Source organism: Manis pentadactyla, chromosome 3 (assembly GCF_030020395.1).
Source record: "Manis pentadactyla isolate mManPen7 chromosome 3, mManPen7.hap1, whole genome shotgun sequence".
Classification (NCBI taxonomy): Eukaryota; Metazoa; Chordata; class Mammalia; order Pholidota; family Manidae; genus Manis; species Manis pentadactyla.
Window position 1 is genome coordinate 107,883,253 of NC_080021.1, and position 24,523 is coordinate 107,907,775.

The 24,523-nt window shown below is 39.7% G+C and overlaps 1 protein-coding gene across 1 annotated transcript in view; it reads left to right on the forward strand.

Moving 5' to 3' along the window:
- The window catches only part of MALRD1 (MAM and LDL receptor class A domain containing 1), a 694,454-nt gene that overhangs the window by 338,805 nt on the left and 331,126 nt on the right, over window positions 1–24,523 (forward strand). The window contains exons 27-28 of the mRNA XM_057498267.1: window positions 14,641–14,886; window positions 17,333–17,490. Coding sequence (XP_057354250.1) covers window positions 14,641–14,886; window positions 17,333–17,490 — 404 coding nt within the window. The remainder of the gene's footprint in view (window positions 1–14,640; window positions 14,887–17,332; window positions 17,491–24,523) is intronic.

Below are 24,523 nucleotides of genomic sequence, written 5' to 3' on the forward strand. Positions count from 1 at the left end.
ATAGAACAGTGGCAGGAATGGGATCTCTTCCTGGGCTAGTATACCAGACTTTCACCCACCTTGCTGTGAGAATTACAGATGGGTCAATATATAGGGCTACAGGAGGTACGTGCACTGGCCATAAAGATAAAACAAAACTTTCCCATAATAGCAAGCCCCACTATTCTCCCATGTTGCTGTGCGACTTGGTGTAAGTCCCTCTTAGAGCACACAAGGCACTCCTCCCAAGCTCTGCTGACTTCTTCAAGGTCAATGGCAAGCCCCACTGACAGGCTACAGCCCACATTTTCTTTTGCCCTGTGTGCAACAAATGCTGATGTAACCATTGGGTTACATCAGACACAAGCTTACTTTCTAGCCAGTGAACCTGACCAGTGTGTCTGCTTCATCATTCCCTGGGGATGCCAAAGGCAAATGGCCAATCACATGACATGGTAACTGTCTTAGAGTGATGAGAGGCCTATAGATCTTGCCAAAACTCTTGCCCCCAAAGGGGCTTGTCACCAACCATCCAGTTGGCATGATACCATGTTGGTAGGCACAGGGTCAAGCCCCAATAGATGGCCCAGCTGTCAGTGCAGATAACTATGGGGGTAGGCTCCTGGGTGATCATGAGCCATACTGCCTGCAACTCACCCCATTGCCTGCTCTTCCCCTTTCCATCCTCCATCCATATTGTCCCAGTCTTAGCATAGAAAGCCACAGCTCTCCACTTCAGGGGCTGCCCATGACTGGAGCCATCTGTGTACCAAGCATCTTCAGGTATAGGGGCTTTTCCCTGCTAATAAGGAGTCTCAGCTGCCAATGGCTCAAAAGCAAGTTCTTCCTGCTTTCCACTGGTATAGGTCACTGGCCCCGATAAGTGTTGGAGTTCTTCACTTAAGGGCCTAGTAAATATGCTGCTGTAAATAAGTGCCCCATTTGGCCAGTGTAGGTGACTGTGCCATGCTACTCTGTGGCCCTTGGGTCCAGTCTCGCACCCACCCCACGAAGGTGATTATTACCTTGGTCAGAGGTGTTCCGGTGATTGACTCCATAGTCAGCAAGGCATAGTAAATAGCAGCCAGTTGCTTGTCTATCAAGGTGTACTGGACCTCTTCTCCTTTCCATGGCTGTAACCAGAATCCAATAGGTTGGCGCTTCCAAAGACCCCATCCATAACCATCTTTGGCTAAATGGACATCTAGCGTGCAGGGCCTTGAGGAGTCCATTACACTCAAGCCCTGTAAAGCCTTGACTGCCAGCCTGGCAGCAGTAAAGCAGCTGCACATGTCTCATCCCAGTCTCACCTGATGCCTTTTTGTACCAATAAGGGCTTCAGAATTTGTGCAAAGTGTGGAATAAATACTCTCCAAAAGACCCAAAAACTCTTTGAATACTGCCACAGTAGTAGGTGTGAAAAGCCTGGGTCTTGTCTATGACTGCTTCAGGAATAACTTTAGTTTTACTCAACCAGACAACCCCCAAGAATTTTACCAACAAACCAGGATCCTGAATCTTGGTGCTATTCACAGCCCATCCTTTCTCCTGTAGATGTTGCAGCAGCCTAGGAACTGCCCCTTCTAAATCTGCAAGAGAACCAGACGTAAGTGTAATATCATCAATGTAGCGATACAAGCGTACCTTGTGGGATTTCTTCCATGTGGCCAAGTCCTGGGCTACAAGTCCATGACAGATGGTGGGACTGTGGAGATGTCCCTGTGGAAGGACAGTGGATGTCCACTGCTGGCCTTCCTACATGAAGGCAAACTGTTCCTGGCTTTCCTGTGCTATGCCAATAGAGAAAAATTCATTAGTAAGGTCCACAACATAATGATACATTTCTAGCTCATGGCTGAGGGTGTACAGAATAGCTTCTATAGAGGGGACAGCAGCATGCAAAGGGGCTGTGACTTTATTCAATTCCCTGTAATCCACATTCATACACCAGGAGCCATCTAGCTTTTTCAGTGTCCACACTGGGGAATTAAAAGGACTATGAGCGGGCTTTTTCATGCCCACCTTTCCCAACTCCTGTAGAGTTTCTCCAATTTCCTTTTGCCCCCCAGGCAATTTATACTACTTAGTATTTGTCACCTGCTGAGGTACAGGCAGAGCTACAGGTGGGTGCTTAGCATGTCCCCTCAGAACTGCCTTTACCACACGTACCCTCAGTCTGAACTCTCATGCAGTGGTCTGTAACCACAGGCCCTGCAGGATATCCACCCCCAAAATATATTCATAGATAGGAGAAATGTACACAGTATACTCCTTTGGGGGTAAATGCCCTATCTCTAATGGGATTTGGGTTTTCTTCACTCTACCTGACTTACCCCCATATCCATCTATCACAGCAGGGGTTCTGGGAAAACGCTCAGGGTTGCCATAAACCAGGAAATATTCAGCTTCTGTGTCCAGCAGCACTAGGACACTTTGTACATTCACAGGGGACCAAGGAATTGCTAATTTTACATATGGCCTCTGGTCTCCACCACGTTCCACAAGGTATAAGCCTTGACCCTCCCCTCAGTCAAACTGTGATGCCCAATTCTTGTCCTTTGGGGGTGAGGACCCAGGTGAACCCTGAGTACTGTCCCCCAGGAATTCTTGCAGGGACACAGGCCAGGCATGGGGCTTTTCCTCTGGCTTCCATGTCCTGGAACTCAGAGGCTGAAACTGCTGCTCTGGCTTTAATTGGTGCCACAGTTGTAACAATATTCTATTGGGCTGCCCATTGAGTTTTTCTTTCACTACCCCAGCCTTTATCAAATCCACCCACATCTGGGTCCTCGAGACCTTCACAGGGCCTTCTGCGCTTTTCCTTTCAGTCATGGCCCGTACTTCCTCCCATACCCTTATTGTTTCAACCTTCCCCTGATCTGCTAAAGTATGAATAGCCTTCCTTATGGGTTACCCTATGTGGGACACAAGAATAGTCACTAGGGACCCAAAGAGAGATGGGGAAGCTGTATGCAGCACCAGATTTCTCATTCCTATGGTGAACAACTCTTCATCAGGGCCCTGGGGGTCCATATTGGAGATGATAATTTTCATGCTCAGCTCCTATAACACCTGCTGGAGCTCTGCATATGTTTTCTAGGTAGTGGGTAAGTACGGTAAATCACCCTGATTAGGCCAAACTGCCCTGATGGCAGCTGTCAGCCATTTCAGAAGCACCCAATTCCCTGAGGTGTGATGGTCACTTTGCAACCACTGCTGGAGAGAAGGGTGAGTCATCAGGGAAGCCGGTCTACTCATTTCAGAACCTGACGCAACAATATTTTCCACCCTTATATCCCAGAGACACAAAAACCATGTGAGCAGGGGTTCTGATGGCTTCTGCCTATACTGGTTGCCCATGTCCACCAGCTCATCCTGGGTATGGGGGCAGAGAATGGAGCACTCCACAACCTGGGGAGGGGGTCGCTCCTCCCCCTGAGGAGCCCGCAGTTGTTGCATGTCTTTTTTTTTTTTTAAGTTACAACCATGTTTATTATGTTTGAATCTGTTTATGGATAATAATATATTTATAATTCCAAGTTTACATTCTCATAGAAATAACTTGATGAATGGTGCTTATTTTACCAGATGATCTTCCAAAAAAACCTTTTTTATATTTATAACAAAATAAGGCCGTTTATTAATTTATTCAGTATATTTATGGAGTTTCTGCCATGTACTGTGTTATTATCTTTGGTGATTAAAAAGTTTCTATCCTTCGACGTTTCACTTTCCACTGGGGATTTTAGGAAAATAACCAAATTATAATACAAATGTTTCAGGTGTATTTTGCTCAATCCTACTTTTTTTCTTTTCTTGAGAGGGCATCTCTCATATTTATTGATCAGATGGTTGTTAACAACAATAAAATTCTGTATAGGGGACTCAATGCTCAATGCACAATCATTAATCCACCCCAAGCCTAATTCTCGTCAGTCTCCAATCTTCTGAAGCATAACGAACAAGTTCTTACATGGTGAACAAATTCTTACACAGTGAGTAAGTTCTTACATGGTGAACAGTACAAGGGCAGTCATCACAGAAACTTTCGGTTTTGATCACGCATTATGAACTATAAACAATCAGGTCAAATATGAATATTGGTTTGATTTTTATACTTGATTTATATGTGAATCCCACATTTCTCCCTTGTTATTATAATTATTATTATTTTTTTAATAAAATGCTGAAGTGGTAGGTAGATGCAAGATAAAGGTAGAAAACATAGTTTAGTGCTGTAAGAGAGCAAATATAGATGATCAGGTGTGTGCCTGTAGACTAAGTGTTAATCCAAGCTAGACAAGGGCAATAAAACATCCACGTATGCAAAAGATTTCTCTCAAAACAGGGGGGGTGAGGTTCTAAGCCTCACCTCTGTTGATCCCCAGCTTCTCACCTGATGTCCCCCCTGCGACTGTGCCTGTCTCAGGTTGTTCCTCCCTTGAGGAATCTTACCCGTCTCTGGCTAACCAGTCATCTTCCGGGGCCATACAGGGAAATGTAAAGTTGGTAAGTGAGAGAGAGGCAATATTGTTTGAAAAGGTTAGCTTTTTACTTCTTTGCAGATTTATGCCCTGTGGCTTCTATGCCCAGCATTTGTCTTGAGGTATCTTTATCACTTGGAAGAATTATGATACTCGGTAAATTCGATTTGAGGCACGAATTCTATTTAAGGGTTGTAATTAGGAAGGCAGAAGAAAAGCTATAGAAGTAGCAGGCAGAAGAAAACATGGGAAGATTGATTATTTCTTTGACATATCTTCTTGTAGAGTAACTTAAGCATGTATAGGTTTTAAACTACTAATTAAATTGCATACACACATTAACATAATAGGAAAACAGTTACATAACCAAAGCAGACCTATAATTACCAGCCATCTTCAGTGAAAGCAAGAAAACCAGTTAGGCAGCCTAGGCATTTGTGAAAACTTATCTATGATATGGTGGATATTGTCCAACTGAACTTGAACAGTCTGAGAGAAATCAGACAAATTAAAACAACCCATTCCTGGGGACTGTTCACATCCCATATGTTCTTTTAACAGTAAATAGTCTGTAGTTGTAAGACTTTGAAGCGCTACAGCTTGAACTTCTCCTAATTCTTGGTTGAGTTCCAACAGTATAGATCCAGTCAAATTTGCTGTTTTACTGTATACACAGGCCAGCTTAGATATCTCCTCCTTCATTCCAATGGCAAGTCCAGGAACTGGTGGGATGAATGCAGCTACAACTGCAGCATCACCTGGATCTTTGTTGAGGTTTTTGATGATCATCTTCTGGTATGACTCTTACAGAGAGTGCTGATGTTGGAAGTTCTTCTTCATATCGTATCTTAGTTCATTTTCTGGGTAGCCAAATTAGGCTTTGATCCTCTGTATAAACACAAACAGACCCTTTGCCCACACTTTGAAATGCCCTTTATACCATTGTGTAGAACTCATTGGAGGTCACCACACAGAAACTGCTTTTTTTTTTTTCTTAAGAGAAAGGAATATTATCAGAAAAGTGTACCTCCATAACTGAACATCTGACACCCTTTAAGTGATCAAAATTAAGGATATTTAAAGCATGCATTAATCGTTGATTTACAGTTACTTTTATCCTATGAGGGAGTAAGCCCCCTTTTCTTTCTTTCTTTTTTTTTGTTATCTTTAATCTACACTTACATGAAGAATATTATGTTTACTAGGCTCTCCCCTATACCAGGTCCCCCCTATAAACCCCTTTACAGTCCCTGTCTATCAGCATAGCAAAATGTTGTAGAATCACTACTTGTCTTCTCTGTGTTGTACAGCCCTCCCCTTTCTCCCACACCCCTATGCATGCTAATCTTAATACCCCCCTTCTTCTTCCCTCCCCCGTTATACCTCCCTACCCACCCATTCTCCCTAGTCCCTTTCCCTTTGGTACCTGTTAGTCCATTCTTGGGTTCTGTGATTCCGCTGCTGTTTTGTTCCTTCAGTTTTTCCTTTGTTCTTATACTCCACAGATGAGGGAATCACTTGGTATTTCTCTTTCTCTGATGGCTTATTTCACTGAGCATAATACCCTCCAGCTCCATCCATGTTGCTGCAAATGGTAGGATTTGCCCTCATATTATGGCTGAGTAGTATTCCATTGTGTATATGTACCACATCTTCTTTATCCATTCATCTACCGACGGACATTTAGGTTGCTTCCAATTCTTGGCTACTGTAAATAGTGCTGCGATAAACATAGGGGAGCATCTGTCTTTCTCAAACTTAATTGCTACGTTCTTAGGGTAAATTCCTAGGAGTGGAATTCCTGGGTCAAATGGTAAGTCTGTTTTGAGCATTTTGAGGAACCTCCATACTGCTTTCCACAATGGTTGAACTAATTTGCATTCCCACCAGCAGTGTAGGAGGGTTCCCCTTTCTCCACAGCCTCGCCAACATTTGTTGTTGTTTGTCTTTTGGATGGCAGCCATCCTTACTGGTGTGAGGTGATACCTCATTGTAGTTTTAATTTGCATTTCGCTGGTAATTAGTGATGTGGAGCATCTTTTCATGTGTCTGTTGGCCATCTGTATTTCTTTTTTGGAAAACTGTTCAGTTCCTCTGCCCATTTTTTAATTGGATTATTTGTTTTTTGTTTGTTGAGGCATGTGAACTCTTTATATATTTTGGACGTCAAGCCTTTATCGGATCTGTCATTTACAAATATATTCTCCCGTACTGTAGGGTTCCTTTTTGTTCTATTGATGGTGTCTTTTGCTGTACAGAAGCTTTTCAGCTTAATATAGTCCCACTTATTCATTTTTGCTGTTGTTTTCCTTGCCCGGGGAGATATGTTCAAGAAAAAGTCACTCATGTTTATGTCTAAGAGATTTTTGCCTATGTTTTTTTCCAGGAGTTTAATGGTTTCATGACTTACATTCAGGTCTTTGATCCATTTTGGGTTTACTTTTGTATATGGGGTTAGACAGTGGTCCACTTTCATTCTCCTACATGTAGCTATCCAGTTTTGCCAGCACCATCTGTTGAAGAGACTGTCGTTTTGCCATTGTAAGTCCATGGCTCCTTTATCAAATATTAATTGACCATATGTGTTTGGGTTAATGTCTGGAGTCTCTAGTCTGTTCCACTGGTCTGTGGCTCTGTTCTTGTGCCAGTACCAAATTGTCTTGATTACTATGGCTTTATGGTAGAGCTTGAAGTTGGGGAGTGATATCCCTCCTACTTTATTCTTCTTTCTCAGGATTGCTTTGGCTATTCGGGGTCTTTGGTGTTTCCATATGAATTTTTGAATTATTTGTTCCAGTTCATTGAAGAATGTTGCTGGTAGTTTCATAGGGATTGCATCAAATCTGTATATTGCTTTGGGCAGGATGGCCATTTTGACGATATTGATTCTTCCTAGCCACAAGCATGGGATGAGTTTCCATTTGTTAGTGTCCCCTTTAATTTCTCTTAAGAGTGACTTGTAGTTTTCAGAGTATAGGTCATTCACTTCTTTGGTTAGATTTATTCCTAGGTATTTTATTCTTTTTGATGCAATTGTGAATGGAATCGTTTTCCTGATTTCTCTTTCTATTGCTTCATTGTTAGTGTATAGGAAAGCTACCAATTACTGTGTGTTAATTTTGTATTCTGCAACTTTGCTGTATTCCGATATCAATTATAGTAGTTTTGGAGTGGAGTCTTTAGGGTTTTTTATGTACAATATCATGTCATCTGCAAATAGTGACAGTTTAACTTCTTCTTTACCAATCTGGATTCCTTGTATTTCTTTGTTTTGTCTGATTGCTGTAGCTAGGACCTCCAGTTCTATGTTAAATAGCAGTGGGGAGAGTGGGCATCCCTGTCTAGTTCCCGATCTCAGAGGAAAAGCTTTCAGCTTCTTGCTGTTCAGTATAATGTTGGCTGTGAGTTTATCATAGATGGCCTTTATTATGTTGAGGTACTTGCCCTCTATTCCCATTTTGCTGAGAGTTTTTATCATGAATGGATGTTGAGCTTTGTCAAATGCTTTTTCAGCATCTATGGTGATGATCATGTGGTTTTTCTCTTTCTTTTTGTTGATGTGGTGGATGATGTTGATGGATTTTCGAATGTTGTACCATCCTTGCATCCCTGGGATGAATCCCACTTGGTCATGGTGTATGATCCTTTTGATATACTTTTGAATTCGGTTTGCTAGTATTTTATTAAGTATTTTTGCATCTATGTTCATCAGGGATATTGGTCTTTAATTTCCTTTTTTGGTGGGGTCTTTGCCCGAGGATTTTGTTCCTGGGTAGTTTTTTGATTACCGTTTCAATCTCTTTGCTCGTAATTGGTTTGTTTAACTTTTGTGTTTCTTCCTTGGTCAGTCTTGGAAGGTTGTATTTTTCTAGGAAGTTGTCCATTTCTTCTAGGTTTTCCAGCTTGTTGGCATATAGGTTTTCATAGTAGTCTTTAATAATTCTTTGTATTTCTGTGGAGTCTGTCATTATTTTTTCCATTCTCATTTCTGATTCTGTTGATTTGTGTTGGTTCTCTTTTTCTCTTAATAAGTTTGGCTAGAGTCTTATCTATTTTGTTTATTTTCTCAAAGAACCAGCTCTTGGTTTCATTGATTTTTGCTATTGTTTGAGTCTTCTCAATTTTGTTTATTTCTTCTCTGATCTTTATTATGTCCCTCCTTCTGCTGACTTTAGGCCTCATTTGTTCTTCTTTTTCCAATTACGATAATAGTGATGTTAGACTATTCATTTGGGATTGTTCTTCCTTCTTCACGTGTGCCTGGATTGCTATATACTTTCCTCTTAAGACTGCTTTCGCTGCGTCCCACAGAAGTTGGGGTTTTGTGTTGTTGTTGTCATTTGTTTCTATATATTCCTTGATCTCTATTTTAATTTGTTTGTTAATCCATTGATTATTTAGGAGCATGTTGTTAAGCCTCCATGTGTTTGTGAGCCTTTCTGTTTTCTTTGTAGAATTTATTTCTAGTTTTATACCTTTGTTGTCTGAAAAATTGGTTCGTAGAATTTCAATATTTTGGATTTTGCTGAAGCTTTTTTGTGGCCTAGTATGTGGTCTCTTCTGGAGAATGTCCCATGTGCACTTGAGAAGAATGTGTATCCTGTTACTTTTGGGTGTAGAGTTCTATAGCTGTCTATTAGGTCCATCTGCTCTACTGTGTTGTTCAGTGCTTCCGTGTCCTTACTTATTTTCTGCCCGGTGGATCTATCCTTTGGGGTGAGTGGTGTGTTGAAGTCTCCTAAAATGAATTCATTGCAGTCTATTTCCCCCTTTAGTTCTGTTAGTATTTGTTTCACATATGCTGGTGCCCCTGTGTTGGGTGCATATATATTTAGAATGGTTATATCCTCTTGTTTGACTGGGCCCTTTATCATTATGTAGTGTCCTTCTTTATCTCTTGTTACTTTCTTTGTTTTGAAGTCTATTTTGTCTGATATTAGTACTGCAACCCCTGCTTTCTTCTCGCTGTAGTTTGCCTGAAATATGTTTTTCCATCCCTTGACTTTTAGTCTGTATATGTCTTTGGGTTTGAGGTGAGTTTCTTGTAAGCAGCATATAGATGGGTCTTGCTTTTTTATCCATTCTATTACTCTGTGTCTTTTGATTTGTGCATTCAGTTCATTTACATTTAGGGTGACTATTGAAAGATATGTACTTATTGCCATTGCCGGCTTTAAATTCGTGGTTACCAAATGTTCAAGGTTAGCCTCTTTAGTATCTTACTGACTAACTTAGCTCGCTTATTGAGCTGTTATATACACTGTCTGGAGATTCTTTTCTTCTCTCCCTTTTATTCCTCCTCCTCCATTCTTCATATGTTGGGTGTTTTGTGCTGTGCTCTTTCTAGGAGTGCTCCCATCTAGAGCAATCCCTGTAAGATGTCCTGTAGAGGTGATTTGTGGGAAGCAAATTCCCTCAGCTTTTGTTTGTCTGGGAATTGTTTAATCCCACTGTCATATTTGAATGATAATCGTGCTGGATACAGTATCCTTGGTTCAAGGCCCTTCTGTTTCATTGCATTAAATATATCATGCCATTGTCTTCTGGCCTATAGGATTTCTGTCAAGAAGTCTGATGTTAGCCTGATCGGTTTTCCTGTATAGGTGACCTTTTTCTCTAGGTCCCTTTAAGACTCTTTCCTTGTCCTTGATCTTTGCCATTTTAATTATTATGTGTCTTGTTGTTGTCCTCCTTGGATCCTTTCTGTTGGGTGTTCTGTGTATTTCTGTGGTCTGTTCGATTATTTCCTCCCCCAGTTTGGGGAAGTTTCCAGCAATTATTTCTTCCAAGATACTTTCCATCCCTTTTCCTCTCTCTTCTTCTTCTGGTACCCCTATAATATGGATATTGTTCCTTTTGGATTGGTCACACAGTTCTCTTAATATTGTTTCATTTCTGGAGATCCTTTTATCTCTCTCTATGTCAACTCTATGCATTCCTGTTCTCTGTTTTCTATTCCATCTATGGCCTCTTGCATCTTATCCATTCTGCTTATAAATCCTTCCAGAGTTTATTTCATTTCTTTAATCTCCTTCCTGGCATCTGTGATCTCCCTCTGGACTTCATCCCATTTCTCTTGCATATTTCTCTGCATCTCTGTCAGCATGTTTATGATTTTTATTTTGAATTCTTTGTCAGGAAGACTGTTTAGGTCTGTCTCCTTCTCTGGTGTCTCTGTGATCTTGGTTTGCCTGTAATTTTGTCTTTTAATGGTGATAGGAATAGTTTGCAGAGCTGGGACGAGTGTCGGCTGGAAGAACTTCCCTTCTTGTTGGTTTGTGGCCTTCCTCTCCCCCTTTGCGAGGCGCTGGGTTTTTGCAGGTGTGGATGTGGTCTGGATGTTTTCCTGTGTCCTCTGGTCTTTATTCTAGGAAGAGTTGTCTTTGTTATATTTTCATAGATATATGTGGTTTTGTGAGGAGACTTCCGCTGCTCTACTCATGCCACCATCTTGGCTGCGCCTCCAGCATTTCTATTTTTTTTAAGTACAACTGGGTGAGCCTTTAATATAAGAGAGGCTCCTGCCTTGGGTGGTGTCTTCCACAACAGATCAGCCCTCGGTCCACCCCCTCATCCTCTCCAGACACCTCCTCCACCATCTTGGGCTAAAGGCACCGCTCTTTCCTCCCCCTCCCCAATGACCTCCTGCAATGCAGATGATTCTGCTGCCTCCCCCCACGCTGCTGCTAAGGAATCATGTGGAAGCATGAGCCTTCTCTTCAATAACTGTCTCTTTTCCTGAAGGGCATCCCAAAGGTCATTTCCTAGCTCCTCCAAGCAGTGTTGAAATGTGTCTCTCTTCTGCCATTGTCTCTCCTTGATAACTCTCTCTCTCTCTCTCCTTGATAACCCGCTCTCTCTCCTCAGTAATACTTTTCACTATCTCAGTGAAAAGAGATCCTACAATGCCGGCTGCTTAATGGCCATTCAGGGCCTCTAATCAATCTTCTATTTGATGGAGGGCTAATTCTGCAGCTTCCAGTGTCTCCACCCTTCCTCAATTCTGGGGAAGGACCCACCCTTCTAGGAGATGCTGTACCCTAGACCAATTGCCTACTAGGGTCTCCCCAGTTGGAAGCCCCACATACAGGGGGTCCCCAAGTGAAGCTGCACCTTCTACCTCTGCGTCCACTGGGACCTCCCACCATCCCTAGAGATGGCCTGCCCAAGCGTCGCACCGATGCAGGCAGATTTTGGGTTCAGATGTCCTGATGACTATCGCCAGATATAACCGTTCAGATTGGAAAATCCCAGGGCAAAATACTTTTGAGACCGAAATCGATCAAAGGGAGAAATAATGTTTAAGAAACCCGTTTATTTCTTACAAACAGTCATCCCGTCTCTCTCAACTCAGCTGCAGCAGAAGAAAGGCCTCTGCCCAGCCTCTCTGTTCTAGATAAGCCCTTGCTGGCCCATGTAATTACCTATTGATATGGAGATGAATTACTTTTCTCTACTCCTTGGAAACACTTATTGATATGAAGATGCACTAAAACCAGGTGAGAGATTCTGGAAATACGGCAATTTTACCCACAGAGGGTAAGAAACAGAGTTTGGGTTTAAGTATGTTAAGTTTTAGATGTCTCCAAGATTTACATAGGAGGTTTTTAACTTTTATAATTTGTTCTTTTTTTACAAGACTAAACTGCCCACCAAGAGGGTCTCTGCCTTTTTTAAAAAATATATTTTTTTTGTAAAAATCACAATTACAGAATTTCATAAGAGTTTTATATCAGGATCACTTAGATATACATCATGTTCTTCTGAGGTAGCTGACTTCTTGGGTAAAACAACAGCCATGGAGAATAGGTTTGAAATAGGTAAGTAACATTAATTGATAGTTTCTCTTAATTATCAAAAAATATTGTTGGGTATTATATGGGTAGAATTCATAATAGTGCAATTTTATTAATGTAGAGGGCTTTCTGTTCACAATAAATCTTGTGTAATATTTGAATTACTGTATTTTTAAATTATTCAGCTATTATATTTTAGAAACATAAAAATTATGATTCTAAAGTATTAACCATATTGATTGCATAATATATTGTGATCTCTAATGTGTTTCCATTTAGAAACATGTTTATTTTCTTGTTTGTTTTAAAAGAATTATATTTTAGCTTGATTGGGTCTCTTTGGAAAAAAATCATCCTAAGGACCAGTTTTGTTTTTATTTCCCAAACAAATTGGAATTGACAGAATCAATATAAATGCCAACTTGTATAAAATTAAATGATCTAGTAATTTCTCAGGTTCTCAACAGTCCCATAAGGAACAATGCATCTGATTGTCAATGCCACAATTTCTGTTTCTTGCTGGTCTTATGTCTTATGATAGCTAATCTGATATCACTGTTCTTCCAAGTTGATGGATTTAAAAAATAATTCTTCAGACAATAGACCTGGGTCCAAATTGCATTTCTAATTTTGAAAAATCAGTCAGTCATTTAACATTAATAATCCTCAGTTTTTGCATCTGTGAATAAAAGGGTTAATGTAAGTTATCTTCATTTCTGGGTAGCTCAAAAATGCTGTGATATTACAATTCTGAGTCAAGCTCTGTGATTGAAACATTAAAAATCTTTTGTCATCTTATCCCCAATTTGCTGAACTGGGCATCTACATAAAAATAGTTTGATCCAACCCTGCAAGAAAGGAAAATGTTAGCAATTAACCAAGATAATAAGTTTTGTGCAAGGCAGAACACATGGTGGAAACTTATTTTCAAAGTCTTTGCTAGTGTGAAGGACATTTAATTAGGTGATCTTGAACAAGGAGTCCAGGAGAAGTTTGGTGCAGAAAATCGCTAGGAGTCATCAGAACACCAGTATTCTTCCCAGTGGCTTCCATGTAGCATTCATTCAGCTCCTCTCACTTCTTCCCTCTTAGCCATCTGTTCTCTAAAATGTGAGACTGACCCAGGGCTTAAAAGCTTCTATATGAGATTTTATCAGCAGGAGTTGCCAGCTCCCAGAACATCTTCTGGTAAATCCCCAAATTACCTTCTCCCTTTCATCCACATCTGTCCTCCACCACCTGCTTGCCTTGGGGCATAGGAGCTACCCTCTGGAAGGGAAGTGGGGAGGGGTATTAACAGCTCTTCTGTTTGGCAGATGGGCAAAATGGAAAGGAAGAGACAGTCTAATACTATGGTGTCACAGGGCGAAGGGGAAGCTGAGGTCCCTAGTTGGATCTCTGAACAACTTTTCTTACTGAAATAACCTTACCCATGGAAGTTTTGTTCTCCTGTAGATGGGAGGAGTATAATAATAATAATACTTTGAACATGCATGTTGAACTACTTTGCCACCTCCACAGAATTATATTTCACTCATTCATTTATTTGACTAATATTTACCAATCACACCCTAAGGCCAGGCACTGTTCTAAGGACTGGTAAAACAAACAGCAGTCTGTGGCTTCCCTTCTTTAGGTGTTACTGTTATGTTTTCTCTTTTTAGATAGAGGAGCTAAAGCTTATCAAGTGTTGGTGTGATCCAAGTCATGTGCCTGATAAGCATCAGCATCAGAGCTCAAACTCAGGTCTTCAGAAGCCTTGCCTTGTATCTTAAGCTCTGTTAAAAAGTCTTTATCAGTGATACTGCTTCGTAGGGAAATTCTGTCTAAAATTCCAAACAAATTGCTTCTAAAATTCCAAACAAAATACGCATTTTGGAGAAGTCTGTCAGAAAGTTGGATATTAGTTATATATTCATGCCCCTGCTCTGAGGAAGTATCATATAGATGTTTGACCTCTGATAAATATTGGTGTGCATGGGTGGTAATGGAATGTACTTTCAAATACCACATAATACATAAGCTCTTAAAACCCTAAAGATCTTGTTTCATGATAAATAATTCAAAGCCTCACTTAGGCTTTCAGATCTAATTTATATCCTTGAACATAATTTATAAGAAATGCTGTATTTGAGGAGACTTGGGATACTTTCCTAGATCAATAAAATGATACTTTATTTTTTTCCATTTTAAGTAATCCCTGTGAGCGATCTATAAACCAGAATCCTGCAGGGGATTAGGAGAGAGAGAGGAGTCAGATACCTCACACTCCTAAGAACACCATGCTTATTTATATGTTAAAGTGAATCTACTTTTACTACCTTTTAACATCATGAATGTATCAGGAGCATTTCCTCATCTTCTTGTTTTCTGTTTTTCAGGTCACTGTCCCCATGGCTATCGGGAATGTCAGAATGGCCAATGTTATGAGCCAGAACAAAGCTGTAATTTTGTGGATGACTGTGGAGATTACACTGATGAAAATGAATGTGGTGCCTCCTGTACTTTTGAAAAGGGCTGGTGTGGCTGGCAGAACTCCCTGGCTGAAAACTTTGATTGGATTTTGGGTGTTGGCTCTCATCAAAGCCTGCGACCCCCCAAAGACCACACACTTGGAAATGGAGATGGTAGGTTATTAGGTTGTTACAAGGGCTGGAATCATATTCACATCCCATTGTCTTCCCTGATAGCAGCTGCAGAGCTCTGGCGAGACCACCATGGGGCCATGGCAAGTAAGTCAAACCTTTGATGAGTGTATCTGTCTCTCAGGAGGGCTGGAGCAAAGTGCCACGGACTGGGAGGCATAAATGCCATTTATTTTCTCATGGTTTTGGAGGCCACAAGTCTGAAGTCAAGGTGTCAGCGGAACTGGCTCCTTTTTTTAAATCACAGGTGTCAGCTGTGATGGAGAAGCATCTGGTCTGTTCCTCTGTCTTGCTCCAGTCACCTCAGACATTCCTGGGCTCCTTGATGGTTTTCTCCTGGGTCCGTACATTGTCTTCCCTCATGCATATCTGTCTCTGCATCTGAATTTCCCTTTTTTTGTTAAGAAGTACCCTAAGGACTTCACTTAAACATGATCATTGGCAAATACCCTGTTTCCAGATAAGATCACATTCACAGGGACTGGAATTAGTACTTTAACATCTCTTGGGGGACAGAGTTCACACTGTTATAAAGCAAAATCAACCAAGTACATTTGAGGGTCTGATCGGCTCTATTAAGCAATTCATGAATCAGGGAACAACCCATCTAGCAAGGTGATTGGTGCTCTGAGGAGCCCTCCAAAAGGGAAGGTTTATAGGAAGGAGGGCAGGGCAAGAACTTAGTAGCTAAAGAGAAAAAAGTATTGTTTCAGGCAAGGTCACATTTCCTTAGGAGGAGGAGAAGGGGGTCTTAACAGGCAGATCAACTCATCATCTTCTTTTTTGGGGGTGGGGGGCATGGAAAAGGGATCATGTGACAGATTACCTCATTGGTGCTGGCTAGAAAATTCCTGACTGACTACATTTCTGGGGGAGGTTGAAGCTGTAGGTAGGTAAGGTATTAAGCCACCCTTGTTTGGTGAATTGGCCTCACAGAAATGACTCTGTTTTGGGACTTTTCATTTTGATAACAGGTAACAGCAAGTAATCAAAATTTAATATTATTTCAATAATTGTAGATAGATTATAGTATATGCTGCTATCAGGTACCTGTCCTAAATGACACACACTTGAAATCAATAACCCTGAATTCTGCCAGTCATTTGTTTATTGGCAAGTCACTTCATTTTTCAGGTTTTTCAAATTGCTCATCTGTCAAATCGTGATAATGAAACATTCCCTGCATACCGAACAGGGATGTAGAGATGAAATGGGATGGCATGTATGAGAGGAAACAGTTGGAAAGCTGTAGACTACCTTTTGCAGACATAACTGTAAGATTACATATGTCAAAGGTGTTGGACATGGACCATTGTAGTAAGTAGCTGAGGTCAAGTCTCAGACTAATTGGTCAAGGGACAAAGAACATTAGCAAAATAAAGAAGGAGCCTAAATTCCTGGATGCTGTAAAATAGGGAAATGGTGTCTCAATAATGTAGTTTGACAGGCCTGTGATAAAACAAACTCTCCCAAGAGAGATTGACCAAGCCAGAGAAAGGAAGATCAGACACTCAGCTCCACACACATAAAATGTTTCGGATATTTGGATGCACAGGTATGTCTTGCCAAAGGGTTTCAGCCCTGGGCAAGTTCACTATGGATTCAATGTGACCAAAGAAATTGACAGCAAAAAGTTCTTGGGATGAAAGGGTTCTACCCAACTTTATTTCCAGGTGGCAGGTCAGTCACTAGAATCCCATTCACTCAGAGCGAGTCTGCAGGCAGCAAGCTGGTCTCTGCCTCTGGGCCCCTCTGCCCGCACAGCTGTTCTCTTGGCCTCTGTCCTCTTCCTGCCACCACTCCAGCCTCTGCTCTGCTCTCCTGCAGCCTTGCAGCCCTGCCACTGTTCATGCCCAGAGTACTGGGCGGAGCTCTTTTTATAGAGTCAACAGCCATGTATTGCCCACAGGTGTGCAGTGAGCTAGTCAACCAGGGCCAGGTGAGAATCCTGGCCACAGAAACTGTCATTTTATCCACAGGTATAATACTCAAAATCTTTCTTAAGCTACATATTAAAATTCTCAGCATTTTATTTACACACTAAACAGATGACTGAACATTTGAAAGCATATCACATTCCTTTATTTAGATTTCATAGGTAATCCTTATGCGGTTTTACAATAAACTAGATAGTTTGGGGAGTCCATTAAATGATTTCTATAACTCTCTTGATTCAATGACATAAATATCCTGTCAGATCAGTTAATCTGCATACAGTGCAGTATTTTGCTAAAAGCACAGATAGTTGAAAATTGTTCTCAGTGAGCTGGAGGCAGGGCTGTTAGATTTCCTTTCTGTTTCAAGTAGAAATGACTTGGGCAGCTTGGACCATATGAAATGTAATTAAAAACCCTAACTAAGGTGGCAATGGTAGGATAGCACCCTCATTGTTATCTCTGTTCTGTCTGAACCCCATCTTTTCTCCTAGGGCACTTCTTGTACCTGGAGGCTACTCCAGTGGGCCTTCAGGGTGAAGAAGCACACCTCAAGAGTGCCCTGTGGCAAGAATCCAGTGCTGCCTGCACCATGAGCTTCTGGTATTTCATATCCACAAAAGCCACGGGGTCCATTCAGATTCTCATTAAGGTAGGTAAGGTCTTTTCTTGTGATGCCTCTGAGCTTAGAGAAGGTTCCAACAGGCAGCACATGGCCAAAGGGAGCCTATCACAACCCTGTTAACTTGGCCAGGGGAAGCCTCCTTCATCAGAGGGAGCTGCTGCTTTTGGTTCAAATGCTTTATGGGGCTTGGTAAGCTGGGCATGGGAACCAGCCTTGAGCTCAATGTCATGCCCTGCAATTATACCAAGTCCCAGAGACTCCCTTTGTGAGAACAAATTAAGACACATAGATTTCTTCTTTCTATTTAGGTATTTCCATCCCTGTCCTTCTGAGTAAAGAATAGATTGTTTGCACATCTAAAAGGAGAGTGACTATCCATTTTATAACTCATAGGTGAACAACCATTAAGGGAACTAATATTAGACATTCTGGTTCTAAGCATACCATGCAAAGGACTGAACCACTCGGGAGAATGATCAGGGTGTGATTGCATTGAACTGCTTATTAACTATGACACCCTAATGCATTTTCTTACTGAGGAATAATTGGATGTTTCTGTCAGGGCTTTAATTTAGTATAACAAAGTGACAGTGTTCAGGAAGAAAAAAAACAAAGTTTATATTAATATTAATGAAGTTTTGTTCATATACCTTTTCTCTTTCACCAGTTAAAGCAGCACAAAAGGAAATGAGTGTGCTCATGTGTCAGTGTGTTGGGGTGTGTATGTTCATGTCAAGGATAAAGTTAGAATTCCAAGAAAGCTTACTCTGAAAACATGCTCTGGAGGCCACTCCTGTTTTATCACACAAGCTTCAGTGAAGTGCTCTGGCACTGGTGGAAAATGCCTGGCCAGATAACCCAAGGGCTCATATGTCTGCATAGCTAATGGATGCATTCTCCATGTTTTTCTGAAACCTGAGTTAACTGTATAATTTAGAACTATTCTACAACAATGTGAAAAAGCCTGTCTAATGAAATACATTCAGCAAATACCACAGTGATTTGTTCTTTTATTTACATAGGGAAGACTTACTGAAATAAAATCCTTAACATTCTCCCTGATGTATTTTGCCAGCACTTTATGGAATATGATCCTGGATTATATGGCATGTACCATGTGAAGGGTCTGGTGCTGCTCTGTTGACTTGGCTTTCAGTATTTGTTCAACTCATGTTTCCATTCCATCTCTCTTACATTATAGTAACAAACTTCATATTACTAGGAAATGTAAAATTAAACGATTTTGAGATATAAATATTCCTATCAAGTCATGTTGAATTCCATCATTTCCTCAAACTGATGCCTATGGACATTTGGCAGCATTATATATATATTTTGTTTTTGTTGTTGTTATCATTAATGTACAATTACATTTTGGTTACTAGATTCCCCCTATTATCAAGTCCCCACCACATACCCCTTTACAGTCACTGTCCATCAGCATAGTAAGATGCTATAGAGTCACTACTTGTCTTCTCTGTATTATACTGCCTTCCCCGTGTCCACCGCCGCCTATATTACACATGCTAATTGTAATGAACACTTCTTCCCCCTTATCCCTCCCTTCCCACCCATCCTCCCCAGTCCCTTTCCCTTTGGTAACTGTTAGTCCATTCTTGGGTTCTGTGATTCTGCTGCTGTTTTGTTCCTTCAGTTTTTCCTTCGTTCTTATACTCCACAGATGAGTGAAATCATTTGGTATTTCCCTTTCTCTGCTTGGCTTATTTCACTGAGCATAATACCCTCTAGCTCCATCCATGTTGTTGCAAATGGTAGGATTTGTTTTCTTCTTATGGCTGAATAATGTTCCATTGTGTATATGTACCACATCTTCTTTATCCATTCATCTACTGATGGACACTTAGGTTGCTTCCATTTCTTGGCTATTGTAAATAGTGCAGCGATAAACATAGGGGTGCATCTGTCTTTTTCAAACTAGAGTGTTGCATTCTTAGGGTAAATTCCTAGAACTGGAATTCCTGGGTCAAATGGTAAGTCTATTTTGAGCATTCTGAGGAACCTCCATACTGCTTTCCACAATGGTTGAACTAATTAACATTCCCACCAGCAGTGTAGGAGGGTTCCCCTTTCTTCACATCCTTGCCAGCATGTGTTGTTGTTTGTCTTTTAGATGTTGGCCATCCTAACTGGTGTGAGGTGATATCTCATTGCGGTTTATATTTGCATTTCTCTGATGATTAGGGATGTGGAGCATCTTTCCATGTGCCTGTTGGCCATCTGAATTTCCTCTTTGAAGAATTATCTCTTCATATCTTCCACCCATTTTTTAATCAGGTTCTTTGCTTTTATTTGTTGAGGTGTGTGAATTCTTTATATATTTTGGATGTTAATCCCTTGTCAGAGATGTCATTTACAAATATATTCTCCCATACTGTAGGATGACTTTTTGTTCTGTTGATGGTATCCTATGCCATAGAGAAGCTTTTTAGTTTGATGTAGTCACATTTGTTCATTTTTGCTTTTGTTTCCCTTGCTCAAGGAGATGCATTCAGGAAAAAGTTGCTCAATGTCCAAGAGATTTTTGCCTATGTTTTTTTCTAAGAGTTTTATAGTTTCATGATTTACATTCAGGTCTTTGATCCACTTTGAATTTACTTTTGTTTATGGAGTTAGACAATAATCCAGTTTCATTCTCTTATATGTAGCTGTCCAGTTTTTGGTAGCATTTTTAAAGATGTATCTTCCTACTGTATTTAAAAAATGCTTATTAAAAAAAGATGCTTATCTCTTTTAGTGACATTGGTTGCAATGGAGAGAAATCTGTCATTGCATACACTGATTTCATGTTCATGAATTTTAGAGCAGTCATTTTATTTCGGTCATTAATATGATACCTGTTTATGATCATCATTACAAAGGACTTGATTGGCTTCCCTGTGTGGACTCATGCTGGATGTTACCCTGCTCATTAGTTTGAAAGCATCCTGGCCAGATGGCAAATGCAATAGGGGCAGAGAAATCTGCCTTTACCTTCTTTCTTTCTTTTCTCCCCATTTCTTAAAATGGTCCCAGGTTGTGTGGATGTTGCCCCATAGCTCATCTCCCCTGCCTATTCTCAGGAATGCCCCCTTCTGCATTTCCCTCTTTCCTTCCAAGTCTGCCACAGTCTGGTAGAGTCAGCCTTTCACAAAACTTTTCTTGCCCACCTTTGCCCACCATTGTTCCCAGTGATGTGTGCTTCACACTTACAGTGAAATGCAGATTCTCTTTCATGGAGATCCATTTTGGTGTACAGAATCATTTTCTTTTCAAAAAAACAAAGTGAGTAATAGTTCTTAGAAGGGTATGTGTGACTCCTTCACTACTCCTGTAATAAAGAGATGAATTTAGAGAAACCCCAAAAAAGCAAAGCTGTCACTTTAGGGAGCATTTAGTAAAGAGTAGTACTATTTTTCATACTGTATGTATTTCCCTTCTATATTTCTTTCTTTAAGTTATGTGAGAGCTACTTTTCCCTAAAGAGATGTCATTGAAACCAGTGTAATCTTTGTGTCTGAAATCAAAGTGATGGGTGCATTATAAGCAAATGGAAAAAATATTTCTTGGAGAACCTTAATTTTTTTTCATTCCTTTTAAGTTTGTGTGACTTATAAATGTCAAAAATGATAAAATTGAGTAGCTAATGTTTTTAAGAGAAATAACAACTTTTAAAAACATATCCATTTTTTTTTATGAGATTGAAGGGTTTCCCAGGTAGAAGGATCACAAGCTGTCACTTAATGCTTGGGTCAAGCCACTTTGTCAGTGGGATGCGGTCCATGGGAACTGATTGTGTGGCTTCTATTATTCCTCTGCCTTCATTTTATGGGTTGAGTCAGTCAAAACTCAGATGGGCTAAGTAGTAAGTCCAAGGTTATAAGTACGTGGATGAGGCTAGGACTTGAACTCAGGTGTTATCAAAATTAAGATTAGAATATTCCACATCTGTCTTTCTATGGAAGAAGATTGGACATTGATAATCTAAATTAAAATATATGGGCCACATCTTTTTCTGAATTTAGTAATAATTCATTTAAAAAATGCTATACTTATTCATGATAACATCATTTTTACCTACCTTTTAACTTATTTACATTCAATATTAAATTTCTCATTAAATTTAAATGTATTGCTTTTCAGACCATCTAAGATTTAAAATAAAAAAATGCAACAGTGCTCAGGGGTAGAGTAAGAGTTCAATATAATTCAACAAATATAATTCAAATATATAAATCAACAACTATATTGAATTTTACTTATTTTCTAGTCATTTGATTTCTGATGGGTTTAATTAATGAAAAGTAACATATACATTTTAATACACTAAAAAGAATTTTGGAGCAAATTTTAAATGTACTTGCACTTGACATTTTTTTCTATAGGTAAAAGTCTATCTAGCCTCATCAAGAAACAAAAGACTTTTGCATCTTTCCAGCTAGCCATTTGAATAAAAGGCAGGAACACCTGCTACCTGAAAAGCATTATCATATTTTGGAACCACTCCATCTGTAATAAACTGTTGATATTTTAATCAAGATGACCGCATGCTGTAGGGAATTTGAATATATTTGACTGAAGGCATTCAGGACTATCCATTATACCATCAGGATAGAAAAAATAATATATTCAAGCCAGAAGTGGAGAAAATAATGTATTTCAGGAGTGTCCTTCTGATTATAGCTACCTAGTTATGCTAAAGACCATTATCGAATTAGTTCATTGCTTTATCTTGCTTTTGGTTCAGAGAATTTTAGACCTGGTGGGGTCATTCAAAATATGTTTGTTGTAAGCTATTCATTTTACAGATGAAAGAACTAAGATCATGAGGTTATATTTCTTATGCCAGTTCGCATGATATTTTAAGAAAAACATTAAAAAATCTGTAAATGGAAATACAGATTTTTTTTTCTCTACATTTCAACACAATTTTATTGGGAAGTTTTGTTTTCCGTGAAATACACTAGAGGTTGGGGAAGGAGGCACATTCACAAGATAAGGGTGTCCCACCCCTAAGGGAAAGGCAGGGGCCAAGTGGGCAGGTCACATGGGTTTAGGTCCATTTGCCACCTTGGTCTGGATCTCTTGCGTTTGTTTTGTCTCTCAGCAAGTACTAGAGGACACGAAGACAGGAAACAAGTTAGGATATGAATACAATTCTTCTGACTTCTAATTTAGAGCTCTTAATGTGACTTCCTGGAAATTCTAACTAAAGATCATATTCAATATGCAAAAAGATTTTGTTCAGCAGGCAGTGGAAAATGTCACATCAACAAAGGAGATGCCCAATTCCTTTGTCTACTTGGAAGACAGTGGCTGTTCTGGGCCTGTTTTCACCCTCAATCTGGTGAACAATGAGCCTCAATTGTGTGCAAGGATCAACTGGCAAAGTGAGCCTTCCCCACCCTTCCTCATCTACTTCTGCCCTGTTGCCCGTGCACATCTGACCATAGTCTTAATCTGAGGTTTCCAATGGATTGCTAACAATACACATGCCTAACTCTTTGTGATTCAGGTAGATTTTCAGATTTAGGCATATTTGTATCTTTTCAGCTCACCAAACGTCTGGTGCTATTTTAGTCACATTGTTGGCCTTGTATTCATTATTTAAAAGAAAAGGATGTAGAGAAAGGGTTAGAGGATACATAGCACCTGGGTATAGAAAATTGATTATCAAAGACTGTTATGTAGACCATCAATCAGTTAAACTAAACGTTTAGTGCCAGAATGTAATTTGCTTTTCCAGAATTGTTTCAGCACGTGAATAATCCAGTTTGCATGGTTTTGACTATATTGTATTATTGACCTGGACCAATGCAAGAGAGAAAAATCATTTGCTCTTTGCATTTAAGCTCTGATATGCCAGATATCAACACACCCAGAGTTTTATTCAGCTAGTTGCCACAAGATCACGTCATGATGTATATAAAATAAGTGTTCCTTTTTATGATCTTGGAGAATATAGCAGTGTTTGTTCCAGGCATATTTTTGACAATGAGATTTTTCTAAACTTCTTGTTCCATTTCCCACATCCTTAACTTCTTTTCTGTCCACTGCTGCTGTCCACTCGGATTCTTAAGCAGCCAACGTCATTGGACTTCTTTTTGTCGTAATAAAGAGTTCTGTTCAGCCACTTACACTGTAGTTTAATTTATCCCAGGAGTTTTTGTTTCTTAGGAAAATCATATGGTCATAAAGATCACATTCTCACTACTATGGATGCTATTTTTTTTTTATAATTCTACTCCCACTATTGCTACTCTTCTTGTGACCAACTTCCAGTTATTGACTGATTCCTTTTTGTCATTTGATGTGCTGTCTTTTATGCCTGTTAACTCATTTAATGTTCAGAATAAGTTTCAAGGTAGATATTTTGTCCTAATTTTACACACTATGAAATTGATACCCAGGTCACATAAACAGTAAGTGGTATAATCAGAATTAAAAGCCAATTCCAACTCCAAAATCCATCCTCAACCACTAGATTGAACTTCTGCTATTAGAATTTAAAACGTTCTTATATCCAGGAGGCAGATATATTACTGTCCATCAAAGTTTTCCAGTGGCTCTGAGACAATACAAATCAGAGATTTCCATCTCTACATATTAACAAATCCACAGGACTGCTCCACACATGTTAGAGGGGGGAGAGGATTACTTTGTGTTCAGCAAGTGAAATGTTTAACTGCATTGTTCAAAACAAGTAGTTTTGTTTGTTTTCTAAGTTAGCTTATCAACATCTCGTAACAATAACCATATGTATCTAAATCACTGTCCCTCATATCTAACATAATTACAAATTTTCAGATCATATTTAATAGCTTCATTTTAATGTCAGTGAGGAAAGAATGAATTAGAAAATATTAATTGAATTTTATAAGAACCAAAATAGATGAAATCTCAATTATATTAATTTTTATTAATATGATAAGCATAAATGATATTTTTCAGATATTCCCAGCACTGTAATGTGAAATTAAAATATTTGTTATTACTACTGGTGAGAGAGTTACAGGATCTACTAGTACCTATGATTTTATTCCTTGTATTCATGAATGCAGGA